Source organism: Schistocerca gregaria, chromosome 1 (assembly GCF_023897955.1).
Source record: "Schistocerca gregaria isolate iqSchGreg1 chromosome 1, iqSchGreg1.2, whole genome shotgun sequence".
In the NCBI taxonomy this organism is placed as follows: Eukaryota; Metazoa; Arthropoda; class Insecta; order Orthoptera; family Acrididae; genus Schistocerca; species Schistocerca gregaria.
This window is the reverse complement of record NC_064920.1, coordinates 4,810,832-4,834,860: the sequence shown is the minus strand read 5'-3', so window position 1 is coordinate 4,834,860 and position 24,029 is coordinate 4,810,832. Positions and strand designations below refer to the sequence as shown.

Genomic DNA, 24,029 nt, shown 5'->3' with positions numbered 1-24,029 from the left:
TGTTAATGTGATTTTCCGGTCTCCTAAGAAGATTGCACCTTTACTCGATTCTGTGAAGGATAGTTCACTGCTTCGTAAGGCTGGTATTTATCAGATTCCTTTCGGGAATTGTCAGATAGATAGGTCAGACAACACGCACCGTTAATGAGAGATATCCGGAACACCGAAGATACAAACGCTTACTACAGCCAGACAAATCAGCTGTGGCAAAACATTGGATCCAGGGTGTTACAAAAAGGTACGGCCAAACTTTCAGGAAACATTCCTCACACACAAATAAAGAAAAGATGTTACATGGACATGTGTCCGGAAACGCTTAGTTACCATGTTAGAGCTCATTTTAGTTTCGTCAGTATGTACTGTACTTCCTCGATGTACCGCCAGTTGGCCCAATTGAAGGAAGGTAATGTTGACTTCGGTGCTTGTGTTGACATGCGACTCATTGCTCTACAGTACTAGCATAAAGCACATCAGTACGTAGCATCAACAGGTTAGTGTTCATCACGAACGTGGTTTTGCAGTCAGTGCAGTGTTTACAAAAGCGGAGTTGGCAGATGCCCATCTGATGTATGGATTAGCACGGGGCAATAGCGGTGGCATGGTACATTTGTATCGAGACAGATTTCCAGAACGAAGGCGTCCCGACAGCAAGACGTTCGAAGCAATTGATCGGCGTCTTAGGGAGCACGGAACATTCCAGCCTATGACTCGCGACTGGGAAAGACCTAGAACGACGAGGACACGTGCAATGGACGAGGCAATTCTTCGTGCAGTTGACGATAACCCCCAATGTCATCATCAGAGAAGTTGCTGCTGTACAAGGTAATGTTGACCACGTCACTGTATGGAGAGTGCTACGGGAGAACCAGTTGTTTCCGTACCATGTACAGCGTCTGCAGGTACTATCAGCAGCGTATTGGCCTCCACGGGTACACTTCTGCGAATGGTTCATCCAAAAATGTGTCAATCCTCATTTCAGTGCAAATGTTCTCTTTACGGATGAGGCTTCATTCCAACGTGATCAAATTGTAAATTTTCACAATCAACATGTGTGGGCTGACGAGAATCCGCACGCAATTGTGCAATCACGTCATCGACACAGATTTTCTGTGAACGTTTGGGCAGGCATTGTTGGAGATATCTTGATTGGACCCCATGTTCTTCCACCTACCCTCAATGGAGCACGTTATCATGATTTCATACGGTATACTCTACCTGTGCTGCTAGAACATGTGCCTTTACAAGTACGACACAACATGTGGTTCATGCACGATGGAGCTCCTGTACATTTCAGTCGAAGTGTTCCTATGCTTCTCAACAACAGATTCGGTGACCGATGGATTGATGGAGGCGGACCAATTCCAAGGCCTCCACCCTCTCCTGACCTCAACCCTCTTGACTTTCATTTATGGGGGCATTTGAAAGCTCTTGTCTACGCAACCCCGGTACTAAATTTAGAGACTCTTCGTGCTCATATTGTGGACGGCTGTGATACAACACGTCATTCTTCAGGGCTCCATCAGCGCATCAGAGGGTGGAAGCATCTATCCTCGCTAAAGGAGGACATTTTGAACATTTCCTGTAACAAAGTGTTTGAAGTCACGCTGGTACGTTCTGTTGCTGTGTGTTTCCATTCCATGATTAATGTGATTTGAAGAGAAGTAATAAAACGAGCTCTAACATGGAAAGTAAGCGTTTCCGGACACATGTCCACATAACATATTTTCTTTCTTTGTGTGTGAGGAATGATTCCTGAAACTTTGGCCGTACCTTTTTGTAACACCCTGTAGATACAGTTCATTTAATAAACAACAGTGACATGTCTCTTCCTTCTGGGATTTATAGCATCTAAACACTGTCAAAGGCAGCATGAATTTGCTGCACCAATGTCTCCGAATTTGAATAGGTTCTGCATACACGATACTTTTGAGATGGGCCCATAACCACAAATCGCACTCGTTGAGACCCAGTCAAAGAGCAAACTGGACCCCCTCGTCCGATCTGTCGACCAGGGAAGACACGACTGACACATTAACGGCTAAGTGAGTTGGAGCACCATCATGTGGCAGCCTCATAACTCTTCTGACGATCATTGACACATCTTCCAGCAGCGGAGGTAAAGCCACCTGCAAGAAACGCCGATAGCTCCGGAAGTGGAAGGAACCTGTCCCAAAATACGGTCGCAAGTTGTCTCGGCCCACACATTCCGGCTGCAACAATGCTGTTGATTTGCTGTTACCTCACTATGGGGATTATGCATACTATCTCACAGACGACTGTTATGAAAGTTGAAGATAACACTCCGCATAAAGGCGGCCTCATCTGTGAATAGGATGGATGACACAAATCCTGGAATCGTGGTTGCCAGGTGAAGAAGCCAGTGACAAAACCGCTCCTGATGTGGAACGTTTGTCGCTAGTAAGCCCTGCACACGCTGTAACTGATATGGGTAGTAACAATTGGAGGGTCTTCTGACTTACCCTGTACTGGCGGGCCAACTGCCTGGTACTGACATAGCGGTCGCCTTCCACAGCGTTAATCACACTTTCCTCTAAGTCTACTGTCCAAACATTTTGGGTACATCCTTCATGATTTCCTACGTCCTGAAAAGACCCTGTCTCAGACAAATGGCGAAAAACTATTGCAGACATTGAACCCAGTGCTTGTTGTTGTAGGGGATAGGAGTCCTGACGTAAACTTGCTGCCTGCTGCCCATTGTCATTTGCCGTCCGCAGCTCGTGGTCGTGCGGTAGGGTTCTCGCTTCCCATGCCCGAGTTCCCGGGTTCGATTCCCGGGGGGGGAGTCAGGGATTTTCTCTGCCTCGTGATGTCTTTAGGTTAGTTAGGTTTAAGTAGTTCTAAGTTCTAGGGGACTGATGACCATAGATGTTAAGTCCCATAGTGCTCAGAGCCATGTCATTTGCCTTTCCATAACTAAACACCATATCAACAAAGTATCGATTTGAATATGGAACAATTATTTACGATGCTGTATCACATCCATATATAAGGTGAGTCAGCAAGGAAGTGAATTGGACAAGATGTATGAGGAACAGCACCACCCTCTAGGAGGAAAACATACGTACCGTAACTGTGGCTGCATGGTGCAGTGCGTATTAGACTGTAGTCTCTGTAACAAAGTATGATTGAATAAATGGTCTCTTGCATGGAAAACCATGAATTTTTGGACATCAGTTCATTACACCTTTTTGTTCTGTACCATCTCATCAATCAATCCCATGAGTTTGGCACAGTGGAAAATATCTCCCTGTATAGAATATGTAATCTTAATCTTACTGATACCAGTTACTCTCTGTAAATTTACTTTCTCTTTACTTTGAAGTAATCAAAATACTTCATCTGCCATTGTGTATTTCACTCCACACCTTGACAGCATTAGAAGAATTTTAGATATGCACTGAGCACAGTATACTGTGACTAATGGCTCACCAACAGTGAAGACACAGCTACAGAGAAATGAAACAATGCAGGAAAAAGCATATAGTGTAAGCAGACTTACTTCATCAGGAGGGACACAGAGACTTCAACACCCAGTTCTGTTTCTAATCACATTATTCAGAGATTTAAAATACACTTTAAACAAATCTGAATACATGAATCGAATCTGAAAGCTAGGAGCTATTTGATCTTATCCATCAGCATTTAGAGGTTGCACATATGAACAAATATTGCATAATATGCATTGTCCCTTGACATGCTTCTGGTACATCCTTCTTTGCCAATTGCCTACCACTGAGGTTGTGTGTTTGTCTTTCCTCCAAGTGCGCACCTCTTGTGTCACACTCTCCTCTCCATTGCCCTGTTCATGACCTACACAATCAGCTTCCCAAGCTTCTCCTTGCATTATTGAATCTTGTACATTAATATTGAATTGATTATTGTACTACTTTTGTAATTACACATAAAATGATTAAATCAAGCGACCCAGACCACTGCCACTGCTTGTCTTGAAACATTAGAATGGTCATACCCATTGCTTTAGCTTGTAACTTAATAGCTGAAGATTAAAAACAACTGTTTTGCTACACTTCACAGTGCCTAATGGAAAAACATAGGCTATTTGCACCCCCTGACAGTCACTCATAGTTGACTCCCACTCTTCCACTGCATAATATACCTGTGCTGTAAAATATATAGTTCACTGTCTCGTGAACACCATTTCTTGGATTTGGTAATGTAATTGGTATATTCTTCTAAAATTGTCACATAAATTGGGCTGCATTGTTCACATTGTAGTTATATAGGTTTGTGGTTTCACTATCACAGTGCATACAGTAATGCAGATGTTGATGGTACTGTTTCACTATTTTTGGCCCAGTGAATCATAATCGAAATGGATCCAATGAATATCATTATATTACTTAAATGCAATGTCAAGAATGTAACGTACTCAACATTTTATGGCTATAGTGCAAAGCAAGCAGAGACATGGAACAGTTTAGGCACTGACTTTTTCAATGCTAACACGTGGAAGATCACTGATTTTGGCTAATCAACAAATCACACACTAATTCAAAGTCGGATAACAACAATAACTGAGTAGCATACTACCCCGGGGCACTTCCTCATTGCTGGGCACAAGATACACCACTGCAAGTGTGCACTTTTGCTCACTACATGTCACAGTGCTTGGAAACTAGCCTGTGGTGCATCATCACAGCATAAATTGTGCTTCATGTTCATTTTTTATTGCTTAATGAATTTTTACACTTATTCCATATTATTCACTGAATGTGAAATTCATGACTTCAGCTACAATGTATACAGTTGTATATTTGTACTGGGCTCTGACTTGAAAAACTGCATCAAATCATGGCTCAAGTCTCATGTGCAGGGAAGGGTGCTTTAAACTTGTCAGACTGAATGTTTGTCGATTATTTCTCACAGATCTGGGTCAGATTTCCTGCTTATTGCCAGCCATTGCTTGAACCATTTCAGCTATCTGTGCACACATCCTAATCCAATCCAAACCTTCATTATCACTGTACACTCTCTTATATTGAAGTATTATGTAGCCAACTTCTCACTTTAAGCTAACAACATTATTTAATTCCGACACAGGGGTTGACACTACAACAAGCAATTGAGATCATTTTTATTGTCATGTGCCCTGACTTGGCTAATGATACTTGCATTGGCCGGTACTGATATCAGAAAATTCACGTTACTCTATGATTTGGAATATTGTTTCATACAGTCTGATTGCCAAATCATAAGTAACTTATTTAGTAAAATATCATCAAAGTTTCATTTTCTCTTTGACATTTTATCACATTTTGGACTGAAATGACCCAGATCTGTAAGAAATAATTAACAAACATTCAGTCTGACAAGTTTAAAGCACCCTTCCCTGCACATGAGACTTGAGCCATGATTTGATGCAAAGTTTTTTAGCCTTCAACAACAAGGGCAACAGTACCGAAAATAATTTATAGCCATGTCCATATTCTGGTTGGCCAAGGTTCTTATATATAATCATCACCAATTGGTTGTAACATCCAGTTCTTCTCAGTGATTCAGTTAATACTAATGATGCTGGATAGAAGGTTAAAATGTTGACCATGTCAGGGATTTTCCATACGTCTGATGAATCTAGACATATACGTGTTGATGCAGCTGGATCCAGACACAACTCCAACTAAATAGTGCAAAAAGTCTGTTGCAAATATGCTGATATGATGGTGGCTATCCCATGCTCTTGTCTTCCTGCAGGACCCTGTACTAGCTCATCATTGCATGTGCCCCCTTATGGTTTCTGCCTCCAAACATGTACCACTGTCAAAGCAGCAGGAAATATCACACTATGACAAACTTATCCCATTAATCCTTGAGACTAATCACTCTTTGCATATGAACTATCTTGCATATTGATATTCCAGACATCGACTTCAGTAAGGCATACTGGCACTTTGTCTAATGTTTCTTAATCACTAATGCTGATGGACTGCTGTAGGATGTCCTCTAAATTGGAGTTATTCGGTCATTGTTTATAGGTGTTGCAAATTTCACAAATATAGTATATTTGGGTGAATTTTTAATGTACTCTTTTCACTGTGTGCAACATCCTAAGGATAACATCAATAGGAGGCTATATAAACAGCCAAATTATCAGAGATAGGTAGAATCATCAAAATTTCACCCCTTTTAAGGCCTATGCTTAAAATATTAGTGTACAATGGTGTAATGAATGGTTTGTCTTCACAGGAAATCTCTAAATTCAAACAAATCTTGTAATAATTCTACACAACAGTGTCAAAACTAATAGTGCATGCATATGATGATCCTACATTATTGTAAGTAGTGTAAGTTTTCCCAAGTTTACCTCATCTCAAGAAAGTTAGATTTTTTTATTTATTCTGTTGATCATGTGCAGTGCAGTGTGCAAGATGATATTTAATATGGCTTAAATCTAGTGTTCATAAATAAATAATCAAGATTGTATATAAGTCTAAACATTACAAATTATGTAAATTGTGCTTCATGTATTCACTTACTGCAAAGAAGCAGTGGTATGGTAGATGTTTCAAATGAATTTATATTTAGTATATGTTTTAAATCATCAGGCAACATGTTGAACAGTTTTATTCCAATATAGCATGTACCTCCATGACACAAGTGCATATTAGCTGGGTTACATGTAACTTTCCTTTTAATCTAGTGTTGTGATTGCTAATGGTCTTGACTGCAATATAATATAATAAAATTACTATAGTATACTGAGAACACCACCATTAAAATGTATAATGAATAGTTGAGATCACTATGACTCCCTTGACTGATGTCAAGTCTTATAAAGTAGTGTGACTGTGTTTATCAGGACTTTTTCTTAGACTACTATCATAGCCAGTTAAGCCATATGACATTCTCAACCCATTTTCCTTAACCCAAATTTCCTACCCTTGCAACTCTTACCACTGAAAACCTTCCCAAGGCAATATCCCACTTCCATCCACTCCAGACCCACCACTGGCAAATCCCCAATACGGAGGACAGAGCAGCTTGTAAACCTATTACTTATTTATCACCATTTAACGTGTAACTACCGTAAACCATTTTATGTAGGAATGATCTACACTAAACTAGCTAAGTGCATCAATTTGTATAGAAGAACTGTCACCATGCCAACTCCCAGTACTGAGTAACTGTATGTGCTCTACAGCAAGATTGCTCTGCTACATCACATGGGTTATTTGAATCCCTCCACTTGATACTACTAATAGTTTCCCTGAACTCTGTCCCCCAAAATATCCTTGCATCCCAATACACTCCTCGACTTTACCTCCATTAACACATTCCCTGCTCCATTATGTTACACCATTTGCTTTATTTTCTTTTTACTTTTACTTTCTTATCCTAATCCTTCTCTCTCCCCTTTTTGTTTTCTGTTGCTCTGTTTCTGTATTTATCTAGTACTTAATTTCTTTTTCCTTTACCTCTTAATTTATTTTGCTTCTCTTTTGTCTTGATCATCTCTGGACTGGGCTTACCAATCCACATCATTGACTTCAGACTGTCTCTGACCATCAACCACCTCCACTCTGCCCCTATCTTTCAAGTTGGTCTACCCTTGTCCTCATTTTTGTTGACCGCTCTCATCCTGGGCACTTAGTGATCTCACCTTCCTTTTTAACTTTTGCCAAACTATCTTTCTCTCTTCTTCTCAAAGGTGGAGCTATCAGTATCAGACACTCAGATAGTCTCACGTACACACATCAAAAAAAGTTTTGCATCATCCCGGTTCCCAGAACTCCTGAAGATCAACATTGACTATGGATATTTTATCACAGACACAGTCCCTTTGACTGTTCAGAGATGTCACTAAACCCGCCAAAGATGTAAACGAACATGCATGAGCAACGCCTGCTAAACGCAGAGGATCCAACAGCCGATCAGCTAAAATCATTCCACCAGGAAGGAGGTACACAGCTCATGTTGTCTGTATTTCAATCATGCCTAAACAGTCAATACCTTGGTTCAATTATGTCTGCATTGTTACTTTGTGCTAGGTAGGGCTCTCATCAAGGGAAGTGTCCAGGCATCTTGGAGTGAACCAAAGTGATGTTGTTCGGACATGGAGGAGATAGAGACAGACAGGAACTGTCAATGACATGCTTTCCTCAGGCCACCCAAAGGCTACTGCTGCAGTGGCTACCTACAGATTATGGCTCAGAGGAACCCTCACAGTAAGGCCACCATGTTGAATAATGCTTTTCGTGCAGTCACAGGACATCGTGTTATGACTCAAACTGTGCGCAATAGGCTGCATGATGTGCAACTTTCCTCCCGACATCCATGATGAGGTCCAGCTTTGCAACCATGACACCATGCAACATGGTGCAAATGGGCCTAACAACATGCTCAGGATTGGCATCATGTTCTCTTCACCAAAGAGTGTTGGATAGGCCTTCAACCAGACAATCGTAAGAGACATGTTTGGAGGCAACCCAGTCAGGCTGAACACCTTAGACACACTGTCCAGTGAGTGCAGCAAGAAGAAGGTTTCCTGTTGTTTTGGGGGGTGGCATTATATGGGGCCAATGAATGCCATGGTGGTTGTGGAAGGCACCATAACACCTGTATGATATGTGTATGCCACCCTCTGACCAATAGTGCAACCATACCGGCAGCACATTAGTGAGGTATTCATCTTCATGGATGAAAAGTCGCACCCCCTTCATGCACATCTTGTGAATGACTTCCTTCAGGATAACGACATCACTCGACTAGAGTGGCCAGCATGTTCTCCAGACATTAACCCTAATGAACAGGCCTAGGATAGATTGAAAAGGGCTGTTTATGGACAACATGACCCACCAACCGCTCTGAGCGATCTACGCCAAATCGCTGTTGAGGAGCTACGCCAAATCACTGTTGAGGAGTGGGACAATCTGGACCAACAGTGCCTTGATGAACTTGTGGATAGTATGCCGCGATGAATACAGGCATGTATGAATGCAAGAGGACATGCTACTGGGTATTAGAGGTACCCGTGTGTACAGCAATCTGGAAGACCACCTCCGAAGATCTTTCTGTATGGTGGTACAACATGCAATTTTTTTCCAGAATGAGATTTTCACTCTGCAGTGGAGTGTGCGCTGATATGAAACTTCCTGGCAGATTAAAACTGTGTGCCCAACCAAGACTCGAACTCGGGACCTTTGCCTTTCGCAGGCACACAGTTTTAATCTGCCAGGAAGTTTCATGCAATATGTTGTTTTCATGAGCAATAAAAATGGTGGATATGATGTTTATGTTGATGTCTTTTCCAATTTTTTGTACAGGTTCTGGAACTCTCGGAACTAAGATGATGAAAACTTTTTTTGATGTGTGTATTTCTATATGTGCCTATTGACAGCAATGGTTTTCATGTGCTGAAGATAAGTTCTGGTCAGCAGTTCTGTCTCACACTTTTTTTATTATTCTTGAGTGAATTTTCCTTTTGATACAAAAGACTAATATTATGGAATTCCATACAAAACTTACTGTGGAGACCAGTGGAGACACTCTCAGTGAAGCTCTGTTGTGTTCTGACATATTCAGATAGTCAGTAAATTAAGTAGGGCCAATTAAGGTCCAAGTGACAAAGGCACCGAGCACCATGCTGGGAGTAGTGTCAGATGTGCCACAACTACAATATTTCTTTACAGAACATATCACAGTTAATAGTGGCCTTTTGGGGCACCAACCTGAGTTTGGCACTAAGGAACACAAGTACAGAGTTTGTATACAGCGTGTACCATAATTAATAGTGAAGACTAATGCAGGTGAAATGTCTCAAATGTAAGTCACTTGTATGAAAAAATGTTCTCAAACTGGCCCTGAAACTGTCTTGGCACAAATATGTGTATGAGTTAAACAAATGCTGAATTTTGCCTGCTTTTCACATATAAATCTGTCTCATTGTGGTGATCTGCAGACAAGATAGTTAGCATACTTGATGTAATCTTCTGGGACATTGCAGCTAAGGATGAAAAAAGTATTTCTTGTACAGAAATGTGCAGTAAGAATATTACGTACAGATTATAACCAAACAGCTTGCAGAAGCCTCTGAAGGGACCTCGTGACCCTTACACTTATATGCCAAGACATACATTACGTGACTGCATTTGTGGTTAATAACAAGAGTAAGTTTAGAATGAACACTGAAACTCTGAACCACAATACAAGAACTAAAAGTAAGTTCCAGATACTTGAAAATCCTGGTCCACATAGACTATACATCTTTATCTAGGTCAGGGAAGAGATAAAAAGTCTGTAATATGTTACAACACCCGTCCCATACATCCTCCCACCACAACCTATTCCAGTCAAGTCACAGGCATCACCTGTCCCATCAACAGTGGGGCTACTGTTGAAGCAGTCATGTGATCTACAAACTAAGCTGCAACCTCTGTGCTGTTTTTTATGTGGGTGTAACAACCAACTAGCTATTTGTCTGCATGAATGGCCACCAAAAAACTGTGCCTAACAGACAGCTGGACCACCCAGTTGCTGAACATGCTGCCCAACAAATGTGTTTCACTCCAATGACTGCATCACACACTGCACCATCTGGATCCTTTCTACCAACACCAGCTTTTCTGAATTGCACTGGTGGAAACTCTTCCTGCAATATGATGTATCCTGCATTCCCATACCCCTGGCATCAAAGTTCACTAGTCTGTCTTTCACCCACCTACCCCTTTCCCTGCCCCCACTCCAACACTACTCAGCACTCTATTCCAACAATATACCCACTAGCCCTTTCCTGCACTTCTTTCTTTTTCTGCCTCTCTCCCCCTCAAATATCCTGATTGCACCTGGCAGCCCTACCCTGTTTGCACCATGTCCCTGCATCCTCCTACAAGAAACACTACACTACCACTACCTTGCTGTCCGATTCAGAGATTGCTTTTCTCATCAGGCACAGCTGCTTGCAGTCCAGCCACAGTGACCAGAGACAGTGGTCGTGTGTGTGTGTGTGTGTGTGTGTGTGTGTGTGTGTGTGTGTGTGTGTTATACTTGCATGGCCAAAATCTCAAATTTATGGCAATCTTTTTGATGTGCCAGTCTGCGACTCAACATCTCTTCTGTATGGTGAGTAGTGTGTGTGTGTGTGTGTTATACTTGCATGGCCAAAATCTCAAATTTATGGCAATCTTTTTGATGTGCCAGTCTGCGACTCAACATCTCTTCTGTATGGTGAGTAGCAGTCTATCCTTTTCATGACACTGTTGAAATACATCATTGGTAGACATGTAATTGGAAAATCCTCTGATATTTAAAAACAAAATAAAGTTACTCCTCATTAAGAATACCTTCTACAATTTATTGAGATTTCAAGACTCATCACTGCAAATTCTATATTAGCTACTGTTTAGATTAAACATGCCTTGCCTTGCCAGTATGTAGACAGCTGAGTAGAGTTACATTACTGCTTTTTTAAAGCATGATATTAGATAGAAACAGTACCTGTGAAGTGGAAAGACAGGAGCTTTTCAGATAATATGCATTAACAGTAATTCCTATAATCATCAGTATGAGCAGATTATCACTAGTTAAACTTTTCTGTTAGCAGGCTTCATAAAAGTATCCTCCAATCACTGTTTCTGTGCTCTTTCCACATCCATGAAGACTTTCCTCTATGATGGAAATCAAAGTACACTGTGTGTGAACTGCAATTCTAGAGTTAATCTTTCACTCTGCTGTGGATTGTAGACAACTGTAAGACAACCTCTCAGAAAAAGTATCATGGAAGACCATGATGTAACCATAGAACCCTGGATATGTAGGTCAATTCTCTTATCTGCAGGACTGTCAAAGTATGTCTTGGAACAAGTCTCACAGCTTCAAGCAATTAGTATATCCTGCCTACTGTCCAAACTATGTAGAAGCCCTTCTGCACATCTCAGGCAACTATTTGATGTGGACACCATGCTGAGGATTTCCAGGACCATCAAACATTCTTTGCAGAATGACCTTATTATAATAGCCTTCATAATTTAACTGCTGTGGTTGAGACAATTTAAGTTGCAAGCACAACAATGGTGATGAAGAAAATGAGTGCTTTAGCTCTTTCTCTGACTACTCAGTACTGCCCATCAGTCTGTCTCCATAGGCAAGGTCAATAAAGTATACATGTGTACTGTTATTTGACATGGAGGAGGAATGTTTGAATTCTAGTTGTGGAAGAACTGTTCATTAGCAGTATTTGAGCAGTACGAAGAGGAGTGATAGTGGCATTGGTTTTCATATCACCAGACATTTGTGCCAATGCCACGCGTATTGAACATGCTTCCATAGCGTAGCATGGAGCAGACAATGCTGTTGATATTGATCCATCATTTGGATGGGAATGTTAAGCTTAGTGGTTTCCGTGGTGCTATGTGAGAGGAGTAGTCTATGTGCCAGCACTGTGATTCACACTTTCCTTTCTCTTACTGCCATTAGACACAAACATGGCACCACACGCTACAGTCACCTGCATTCTACAGACACACTGAAACATATCCCTCATACACCATAAAGGAAGGGTCCAATTGTGTGCAGAGGAAGAAAACCCTTTTTGATTATGGAACTGAGAAGTCCCTCTCTTAGCCAATAATGCCATACCAACTTCTTTTTCTTTACAGCTCATTAATTTCCTCTGTCCATCAGACTCACAAAATTGTCTTAATCCTAATAATATAAGGGGTGATCAAAAAGTTTAAGGGCGTTGCTACAGCATATATGCATTGTAGCATGACTCTAATGCACGTATTTAAGCACCAATGTGAAGGTAAAGGATTAGTGTCGCATTTAGGTTTTCTCAAAATGCATGCAATAAATGTGAACTAATGCAATGTTATTACCAAACATGTTCAAACAGGACTAACATACAGCTATTCTTTACTTGGCTGTTGAAGAATAAACAATGGTAGATACCCAAGACAAATGGTTCAAATGGCTCTGAGCATTATGGGACTTAACATCTGTGGTCATCAGTCCCCTAGAACTTAGAACTACTTAAACCTAACTAGCCTAAGGACATCACACACATCCATGCCCAAGTCAGGATTCAAACCTGTGACCGTAGCAGTCATGCAGTTCCAGACGAAGTGCCTAGAACCACTTGCCACACCGATCGGCCATCTGAGACATCCATCAGAGAATGAAGAATATGCATGGGCAACATGCCCGTCAATGGGCTGCTGCTTCATGATGATACACATCTCCACATCACAAATGTCATAATGCAGAAATTATGCGTTGTCAAGTTTAAATGAGTACCCACCCTACACTACTTATCTCTCCCCATATGATTATCATGCCTTCAGTCCCTTTAAAAAGTCCTTCAAGAGTTGGTGATTCCTATTGGATCAGGATATACAGCAGGCAGTTATGGATGTGCTCATGCAGCAGGACTCACTGTTTTACCAAATGGGTATCTTCAACCTGCTGGAATGATGGCCTCAATGTTCATGGTAATTTTGCCTGAATGGCATAATGATTAAGGACTTAAGTCTTGAATGGACACTTTTTGATTGCTACTTGTAAGCTTCAACCAATTTGCTCATTGTGTGATCTCACAATTTTTGTTGTTGCAAGCCCTCTCCCCCATTGCGCTCCATACCTTCACAAACACACTATTACTTATTTAATCAACAAAAACAATGTGGCCTTTTTTGTCATACAATGATTTATGATTTTTTATGTCCATCATCATACATTTGTCACTTTATAACTGTGATATACACGCATCAAACAAAATTTGCTTAACCCGGTTCCCAGACGTCCTGAAGTAGACGTTGACTGTGGATATTGTCTCACAGACAGTCCCTTTGACTGTTCAGGGATGTCACTAAACCTACCCAAACATGTAAACAACCATGTATGAGCAGCCCCTATTAGATGGAGAAGGATTAACAGCTGATTAGTTCCAGTCATACCACCAGAAGGAGGTACACAGCTCGTGTTATCTGTAGTTCAACCATGCCTAGATGGTCAATACTGCAGTTTGATCGTGTCTGCATTGTTACTTTGTGGCAGAAGTGGCACTCAACAAGAGAAGTGTCCAGACATCTCAGAGTGAACCAAAGCGATGTTGTTCGGACATAGAGGAGATGCAGAGACACAGGAACTGTCGATGACTTGCCTCGCTCAGGCCTACCAAGAGCTATTACTGCAGTGGATGACTGCTACCTATGGATTATGGCTCAGAGGAACCCTGACAGCAACGCCACCATGTTGCCTAATGCTTTTCGTGCAGCCACAGCATGTCACGTTATGACTCAAACTGTGCACAATAGGCTGCATGATGCACAACTCCATTTCCAACGTCCATAGCAAGGTCCATCTTTGCAACCACAACAGTGTGGAGTATGGTACAGATGGGCCCAACAGCATACCAAATGGACTGCTCAGGAGTGGCATCATGTTCTCTTTACCAATGAGTGTTGCACATGCCTTCAACCAGACAATCATTGGAGACGTGTTTGTAGGCAAACTGGTCAGAATGTCTAGCGAGTGCAGCAAGGTGTAGGTTCCCTGCTGTTTTGGGGTGGAATTATGTGGGGCTGACGCACACCTCTGGCTGTCATGGAAGATGCTGTAACGGTTGTATGATATGTGAATGCCATCCTCCGACAGATAGTGCAACCATATCAGCAGCATATTGTCAAGGCATTCGTCTTCATGGATGACAATTCCCACCCCCATCATACACATCTTTTGAATGACTTAATTCAGGACAATGACATCTCTCGACAACAGTGGCCAGCATGTTCTGCAGACATGAAACCTATCGAACATGCCTGGGATAGATTGAAAAGGACTGTTTATGGACAACATGACCCACGAACCACTCTGAGGGATCTATGCCAAATTGCTGTTGAGGAGTGGGACAATCTGGACCAACAGTGCCTTGATGAACTTGTGGATAGTATGCCAAAATGAATACAGGCATACATCAAAGCAAGAGGCCTTGCTACTGGGTACTAGAGGTACAGGTGTGTACTGAATTCTGGACCACCCTCTCTGAATATCTCGCTGTATGGTGGTACAACATGCAATGTTTGGTTTCCAAGAGCAGTAAAAAGAGCGGAAATAATGTTTATGTTGATCTCTATTCCAATTTTCTTTACAGGTTCTGGAATTCTCGGAACCACAGTGATGGAAAACTTTTTTTTTAATTACAACTACAAGTAAATATCTGGATTGTAACTATAAATCAATAATGACTTCTTGTAATGCTCCAACAAAGAAAGAGATAGTGATGTTACAAGAATTATAGTTTCCTAAATGTGGTGCCTTTTCAGTTTAACACCTAGTTACCTGATTGAAAGTAATCAGTATTGCCATAGTGTCAAATATGACGAGATTAGTGAAACCATATATTACCTTTTCCCTGCTTAACACATTAGCTATATTGAGTGACTTTGTTATTTAATTGTTTGTGCATTGTCTGTCTGCTGTAGGATTACTTATTCAGCTCAGCATTTGTCAAACCACCTCCTACTTGATGAGATGTTAAACTGCAGCTGTCCTCTTTTCTCCAGACTTGTAAGTGACTGTTGCAGGATGTGCAATTATCATCTCTTCAGTGTATTTATCATTTGTGTTCTTAAAGAGAAAGTAAGCAGATTATGTACTTTAACTTCATCACTCCTCGCAATTATCCCATAAAACAACAACAAATGAAAATATGCAAAGTGTATTAGGATGTCCACACACAAATAAACATAATGCAAGACACTTCTGTGGGCAAACTGGATGAATGCTGATGTGACAACATCATTTCATTTTATTATGAACACTCCAGTCTCCAACTGTATTGATGACTTTTGTTAGATGAAATTCAACACACTTTTCAGTAAATAATTTGGGTTTGTACGGTATGACTATGATATAAGGCAGCTGTATTTATGGAGAGAATTCCATTTCATCATATGACTTCTTATTTACTTGATATTGCTCTCATTATCACCGTTATGAATTTTTGTATATTATATTTGCTAATCCTCCACTTTCTTCTATCTTACATTATTGTTAGTAGAGTAGATTGTGTAGATATAGTGGTCTGACATTCAGGATGATCAGCTTTAAATTATCAGTTTGGCTTATGTTTCACAGGGCTTCCTTCAACAAAATCATGAAAAGTTTTGAGTAAATTCTGTCAAAATTAAATATCTGAGTTCCTTCATGAGTCTTTGCCACATTGTAGCTTGTGCTCTGGTTCTGGTAACTTCATTACTGACAGCACGTTAAAGTGTTGGTCTGTTGTGTTAGCTTATCTTGTTTCTGTTAAGTTCCTTTCACACTGATTGTGTATCCTGTCTCAGAATAGAGTAATTCTTTTTAAATTTGCACTACAGGTCAAGTTTTCAGTGGTATGCTATTTCTCTTTGATTACTTTTGCACCAGTGCTAATAACATGCCTCCTCCATGAACATCACATCATAAATGGCATGTGGAGGTAAGTGACATGTGTAAGGGGAAACAACATTTTGAAAACAAGAGCAATGACCATGCAAGAAAAGAATGGAATATGTCTGACAAAAAATGAAATAAAAACATCAAAAATAGCTGCTGTAGTATGAGTCATAAACCACATAAATAGAGAGTTTTGAGAAGAACATCAAAACTAATAGATAAATAAACAGAAAAAGATTTGCAAAGTTGTAGAATGTGCAGTGGAATGAGACACGAAGACAAAACTATGTGGAGTGAACCACAGTACAAGTGGGGTGGGCCATAACGAAGACGTAGGAACAAAGAGACACCATGTTGCAGGAACTAAAAGCTAGAAAAAATCCTTTACACACATATCCAGAAACAAATGCTTGATAAGGACCATTCAGTTCTTTTAGCATTTGTTTATTGACAGTACACTAGGTTCTACATCTATATTCCACAAGCCACTGGATGATGTGTGGTAAATGGTTAATTGAACCACTACCAGTTGTTCCCTTTCCTGTTCCACCAGCAAATAGACTGTCTATATGCCTCTGTAAGAGCCCTAATTTCCCTTATCTTATCTCCATGGTCCTTACAGGAAGTGAATGTTGGAGGCTGTCATGAGCAAAATGATGCCAATTACATCATTTGAGCATGCCTCCTGAACCATCTCAAAGCTTCAGTTACTTACCTGCTCCTTCAATTCCTTCCAGACTTGGCAAACACTCTCTTACGACGGTGTGTGACTGATACCTCTGGAGATGAAGGATGTAATGGAAAGTTTGACTTATTCACAGAATTAAGGTTGTTGAAGTGAGTTACTTCATGTACTCTAAGCAATGTATTTGCTTTAGTTGAAGCCAACAGCCCTGGATGTATTCTGTCCCAAAGTTGTTGATCTCTCAGCAGCATAAGAAAGTGTGGTGTAATTGGTAGTGTACTACTGTGAAATGGAGGGATCTGGGTTTGAAACTGGTTGGCCATGTAGTTTTATCTTGCCAGATACAGGATGACAATTATTGAACTATACGGAAAAAAGAACTTACATTAGTTTCAAATTATGGTGTGCAAACAATTTGTCCAACATGTAAATGTCACTACAGATACCCATATTTAGGTTAAGACATGTCTGATATGCCTGCCATCATTGACGATGATGTGGTGCTGACAAATTGCGAAATTCTGCATGACTCTCTGAAGTGTCATAACATTGATGCCGTTGATGACTTCCTGACTGGCTGTTTTCAGCTCGGAAATGGTTTTGGGGTTATTGCTCTACACCTTGTATTTAATATAGCCCACAAAAAGGAGTCGCATCCATTCAGATCCAGAGAATATGGCGGCCAATCAAGGTCCCTGCCAGTGGTCTCTGGGCACTTCAGAGACAGAATGCAGTCCCCAGAGTGCTGCTCCAGGACATCAAACAATCTCCAGCTTTGATGGGTTGAACTACATCTTGCATTAATCACATGTTGTCAAAATCAGGATCACTGTAGACAGTGGCATGAAATCATTTTCTGAAACCTTCACATACCATTTGATAGCTGCCATGCCATCAATAATTTCATGACTGGGTGCTGCACACTACACAGTCATCTGTTGGGAGTGAAGAGACTTCTTGGTCGCAAAATGTGGGTCCTCAGTCGCCTAAATGTGCCAATTTTGCTTACTGACAAACCCATCCAAAAGAAAGTGGGCTTTGTTGCTAAGCCAAACCTCATGGCACACACTAATTCCCATCCTGCCCCATGGTCAATCACGCACTTTGAATGTCCTAACACAAACTGTGGTGTCACCGCCAGACACCACACTTGCTACGTGGTAGCCTTTAAATCGGCCGTGGTCCGTTCGTATATGGTGGGCCCGCATGTTGCCACTATCAGTGATTGCAGACTGAGCACTGTCACGCGGCAGGTCTAGAGAGACTTCCTAGCATTCGCCCCAGTTGTACAGCCGACTTTGCTAGTGATGGTTCACTGCCTACATACGTTCTCATTTGCCGAGACGATAGTTTAGCATAGCCTTCAGCTACGTCATTTGCTACGACCTAGCAAGGCGCCATTATCAGTTACTATTGATATTGTGAATCATGTACTGTGAAGACCGACGTTCATCATTAATGGATTAAAGTTAAGTATTCCACCAGCTACAGCCATTTTTCTAAATTCTAATTTCCTTGTCCTGTTCCAGATCTCACACCAGCCTGCGTGAGCTAAAATGCGTGCATTTTGGCCTCCTTTAGTAACATGGTGTTGATCTCCTGCCAACCACAACACAAACCATTCAGAAGTTATGATGATCGCGTATCATGTAGTTCATAATTATCATCCCTTACAGTTATATAAATGCAGTTAAAAACTGAAGTGAATAATCAAATGAGCCAATAGATTTCACAATTGATAATCGATTAGAAGTTGAAACAGATTAAAGACAGGGAATGCCAAAAAAGCCTAGGTGAATTAATGTTCAGGATATAACTTTGTATATTGAAAGATAAAGCTAATGGGAAATACAGATGCAGTATTAAATAGACAATTAACTCCAAACCACTGAGACAGAAACTGTAGCTGCATGTGTGAGTTATTGGACAAGATTCACTGTCAATAGCAAGCATAAATTTATGACAGGAAGAATTACCAGACTCTCCCTTGGAGTCACCTGAAAGATTTAGAAAAAAAAATTCAGTTTGCTAGTACATATATTCCCCATTAGTACTATTATTATTGGAACAAGCTTTAATCATCCACCAACCAACTAGAACATATGCAGTTTTGTAATTGATGGGCATATGAAACATCCTGTGAAATAGAATGGCTTCTCTGAAAACTAGCTTGAACAGATAGTTCAAAAAGCCACTAATGGTGGAAACATATTTAATTTAATGGGAAGAAATAGATCTGATCTGAAGATGTTGACGTTGAAACTTGTATCAGTGACTATGAGACAGCTGTAACAATGATGAATAGCAAGGTACAAAGGCTAACTAAAACAACGAAAAAGATTCACATGTTCAGAAAACATTAGTCAAATATCACTGAGGATTGTCAAACATTTAGGTCTGAGCAAGAGCATGCAGATGAATTGTGGCTGACATTTAGAAGAATAGCTGACTGGGCATTGTATAGATATGCCCAAATCAAACAGTTCAATGTGGGAGGGACACTCTCTGCTATACAGTTTCTGTAAAGAAACTTCTAAGGAAACAGCGATTACTACACAATAGATATCAAAGAAACCATTTGAGTTTAGATAGAGATATGCTAAATGAAATATGTTTGGGTGTCAAAAGAGCCATAAATGAAGCCTTTAAAAGTGAATAAGTAGTGGCATAGTCACAGCAGAACACACAGTGGTCCAGAAAATTATTTGGGTCATTATTCCAGTTACAGGCGTCAATCATGTACAGGGTGCATAAAATAATGCTGGCCCACAGAATATTTTAAATAAGAGTGACATGGCATTGGCTGTTATTAATGAACAATGCAGAAGATGCTTGAAATGGTCACAAATAACACTGATGTAGTGCTGTGTTTGATTCCTGAAACTCTTAGACATGCCTGAAGGATATCAGCAATAGTGTCTCCAGTGTTCTGTTGCAGTTCTTCCTTGGGATTATATATTGACTCTTCATAGTACTGACAAGGATTTTCTGATGCATGTTTTGTGAGTTCACATAGCCTGACATGCTGAATGAGGCCTCATCTGACGAAATGAAAAATAAAGGAGCCAAAAGTATCTGATTCCACTTCACTCAGAAATCACTGGCTGAACTGAAAGTTTGTCCAGATGCTCCAACTCAAGTGCAACAGTACATCTTAAGAGCTACAAATGCAGGTCCTTTACAATAAGTGTCAATTCCATGTCAGTCTTATAAATATTTTCTAGGTCAGTTATGTTTCACCCACCCTGTGCAACAAGTAATTACTTTCAGTCTATGATGACCATCTTCGAGGCCTGAGTACTGACACTTTCCTAACAATAAATGCCATAGTCAAATCTTGTTGAAAGACACCTCACAAAATCCCAGAAAGTCTTGTCATATGTAAAGATTGTCAGTGTCCCCAAAGTTAGTACCCAGACACTCATGAATGACATGTGAACTAAAATCAAAAGTGGCAAAACAGAACTATGGAACTCTATTTTCAAATTTTACTTTATGAAGAAATTTTTGGGATTACTGTTTCTGTTTCGCTGTAGCACTGCTGCAAAGATGAAGAACATAGATAATAATGTCAGAAACAATTGAGGAGCAGCTGAAATCAGTAAAACTGAACAAAGTTCCAGGCACTGAAGGAAACCATATCAGACTCTGTGCTGAAGCTGTGGCTCAGTTAGCCTCTGTTTTAACTATGGATCCTTCAAGCGAGAAACTGCCCAGTAGTTGGAAAAAAGCAAGATCAATCCCAGGGTTCTTTTGGATGATCCATTTTTCTGCTATGAAGTACTATCTGAAATATCTACAAATATGCAGACAGGTATTGGTAAGTTTTAAGTACTGCCAAGATTAACAGTTCACTTTAAATGTGCAGAAATATAAAACTATGAACTTCACACAGTGAAAAACTATTAGATTCTTTGAGTATAGTATCAATGAACCATAACTGAAACTAATCAACTCATACAAATACTTTGGTGTAGCAGCAGTTTGGATTATAAGGTAATGATCACATAGGATCATTTGCAGGTAAAGTATGTGGCAAATTTCAGTTTGTCATTATACTCAAAACAAAACAAAAAAGTAATTACACTACAAGGGAGATACCTTAAATACATTTGGGTGGCTTGTCCCTGAATATTGCAGAAATGTGTGGGACCTGTAAGAATGAGTCTCTCAGTATATGTTGAACAAAGAAACCCAATGAGTATGGTCACAAGGGAATTTGACACATGGTAGGGCATCAACATCATGCTGAAAACCAGGAAACCTAAACTGGCAGGCACTTGAAAACAGGCCATGAAAGGCTGCTTAAAAATATTCAAGAACCAAAAGGAGATGAAGAATTTAGAAATATACCACAACACCCTTCATATTGATACCCTAGGAATCAAAAAGGAAAGATTGAGCTAACTGCAGTGAACACACAGGTATTTAAGCAAAAACACTTCCTACCCTCTATACACTAATGGATCAAGATGAAGATCTAACAAGTGGTACAATGTGAAGTATCCTCTCATGTGCACTTCTCACAGAGTTTCAGATTGTAGATGTATATGTAGATTGCATAGTGTTTGGACCAATGTATCAGTAATTGTATCTTACATGATGAAATAGTATCATAAGAAACTTTCGAGTGAGGTGACTAATTTCACACTATGAAGAAGGGAGGTAGGATTACAAGCTTATGTCCAACCAAATTTCCTCACAGATTTACATATATATGAACTTTATGGGGAAAAGTATAATGTAAATAATTTTCTGCTGGACTCTAATGTAAAATAATAAGCAATTTGGCTTACAAAAAGATTTAAATATGTAAATAATAATATGGAAAGTGTAGATTGCTACTCACCTCATAGAGGAGTCAGAGGCAGGCCCAATGAAAAAGGATGCTAAAATATGTTAAGCTTTCAGACAAATTCATCCTTCTGAAATAGCAAACAAACACACATTCACACAAGCAAAACTCACACAAATGTAACCACTGGCAGTGGCACTGTGTGTGTGTGAGTTGTGCTTACGTGGATGTGAGTGTATTTTCTATCTTAAAAGGACTTTGTCGATAAGAGAAAAATATGTTAGTAGTATTTTTGTTGTGCTGTCTGAGAATCAGCAGCTCCTCTAGGTGGTGAGTAGAAATCTATTCTTTCCACAACAATAACAAATGTTACTCCATCCTGGACTTTTCATTGTTTAAAATGTAAATAAGTATTTCAAAGTACTATGTCAACACAGTTGTGGTTTGAAGTTACATGAAATAAATTCATTAGTTTTATTCATAATCTATTTCTTAAAGTTCCCCTCTGTTAGTTCATATCCTCAGTATTTATGTTTGCTCTACACCTATACACCAGTTATTGTGAACACATTTTTAAATCACAATCCAATGATCACTCTAATTAGAATTTGGTTTAAAGTAACTTATTTTTTGGAAACAATCAGAAGAATTTTCATTATTGCCTCTTCTTTCCTTTAGTCATAGTATACAATAATTTTTGTCATTTCCTTAACAGAAATAGTCATCATATGACCAAAAAAGACTTTATAACTTATTTGTAGTATCTGCTGTAACATTTCATGTGTGGATATTTAAGATGGTTTCTATCATTAGAATTTTACCCCCACCAGCTATCTTCTTACAGATTAATGACTATTAGTTCAAAAATAAATTTTCTCTTCACTCCTTTGTCCTTCAAGAGACTAGCATTTTTTCTATAACTTTTTGGTTGTGTAATTAGAATTAAGGTAGGAACATTCATTATATTACATAATGTTTTGTATTAGAGAGAAAGCAAAGCCAGTGCTAACTGAATTTTGCACTGGTGCTGGAAATGATGACATTATTAAGTTGTAAGCACTTTCCTGGTGTTCTCCAAAATATTATTTATTTGTTCACAAATCAGCTTTTAGCTTCTTAGGCTTTCACCAGGTAACAATGGGCTGAGAAGCCAAAAGAGAGTTCATGACCAAACACATAACATTTTGTCAAAAAAACTTTCTTTTTCGTAAAGCCAATACAGAACAAAAAGCTTCAGCACTTGTTCTGAAATTAAAGTAATAGATCAATATTGTGACATTCTGCCTTTCTGTTACAGGGATTTGTTGGTGGAATGACTCTTGTTCTGCTGTTCTTCTCCTTCCGGAGACTGCCTTTAGGAGATGCAACAACAATTATCTTCAGCTCACCTGTTTTAGTCATGGTACTGTCATTCATTTTTCTGAGGGAGCCATGTGGATTCTTCCGTACTTTCATAGTTTTCCTGCTTGTTACTGGTGTTGTGCTGATAGCAAAGCCACCATTCATTTTCAAGGTAAGGCAACATATTCATCTATTCTGTATATCAATTTCCATACCTCAAATTTGTGAATGCTGCAGTTCCAAAAATTTAATGCCTGTTACCTTATGTATGAAAAAATTGATATTATTAATTCTTGGTTCATGACTTACCATTCATGTAACAGAACTTCTCAGTGTTGATATGAGGCGTCTAGAATCAGGACTTATCAAGTCACAAAAGGCATATTTTTCAACATGAATGAAAAACCTTTAGAGCCAAAGTAATGATGATCACGAACAGTTTTCTTCCATAGTTACATCTTTAATGGTTTAATGTTTAAGTTCTACTGTTTTGTGAAATTTGATTCATAATGAACTCATTTCTTTGTTAATTTAAGTTTTTGCCTTGGACGTTTTTGTTCCAATTTTTGATAATTTTACTTTTCTTTTTATGAAGCAGCACTCTTTTTAATTTCCAAAATCTTGTGAAAAAGTACTTACAAGACCTGTTCAAAAAATTCTGTAACTCTGTCCACAAAATTTTTCTACACTACTTTTTACTTATTGTGCATGATCTCCTTTGAAATACTCTCCTTTACAATTGATTCACCACTCCCAACACCATTCCCAGTTCTAGAAGCTGTCTTGCTATGCCTCTTG

The 24,029-nt window shown here is 39.7% G+C and overlaps 1 protein-coding gene across 3 annotated transcripts in view; it reads left to right on the top strand.

Moving 5' to 3' along the window:
- The window catches only part of LOC126320407 (solute carrier family 35 member G1-like), a 445,673-nt gene that overhangs the window by 415,604 nt on the left and 6,040 nt on the right, over positions 1–24,029 (top strand). For all 3 annotated transcript variants that reach the window (XM_049993996.1, XM_049993924.1, XM_049994043.1), the window contains one exon: positions 23,188–23,403. In XM_049993996.1, coding sequence (XP_049849953.1) covers positions 23,188–23,403 — 216 coding nt within the window. The remainder of the gene's footprint in view (positions 1–23,187; positions 23,404–24,029) is intronic.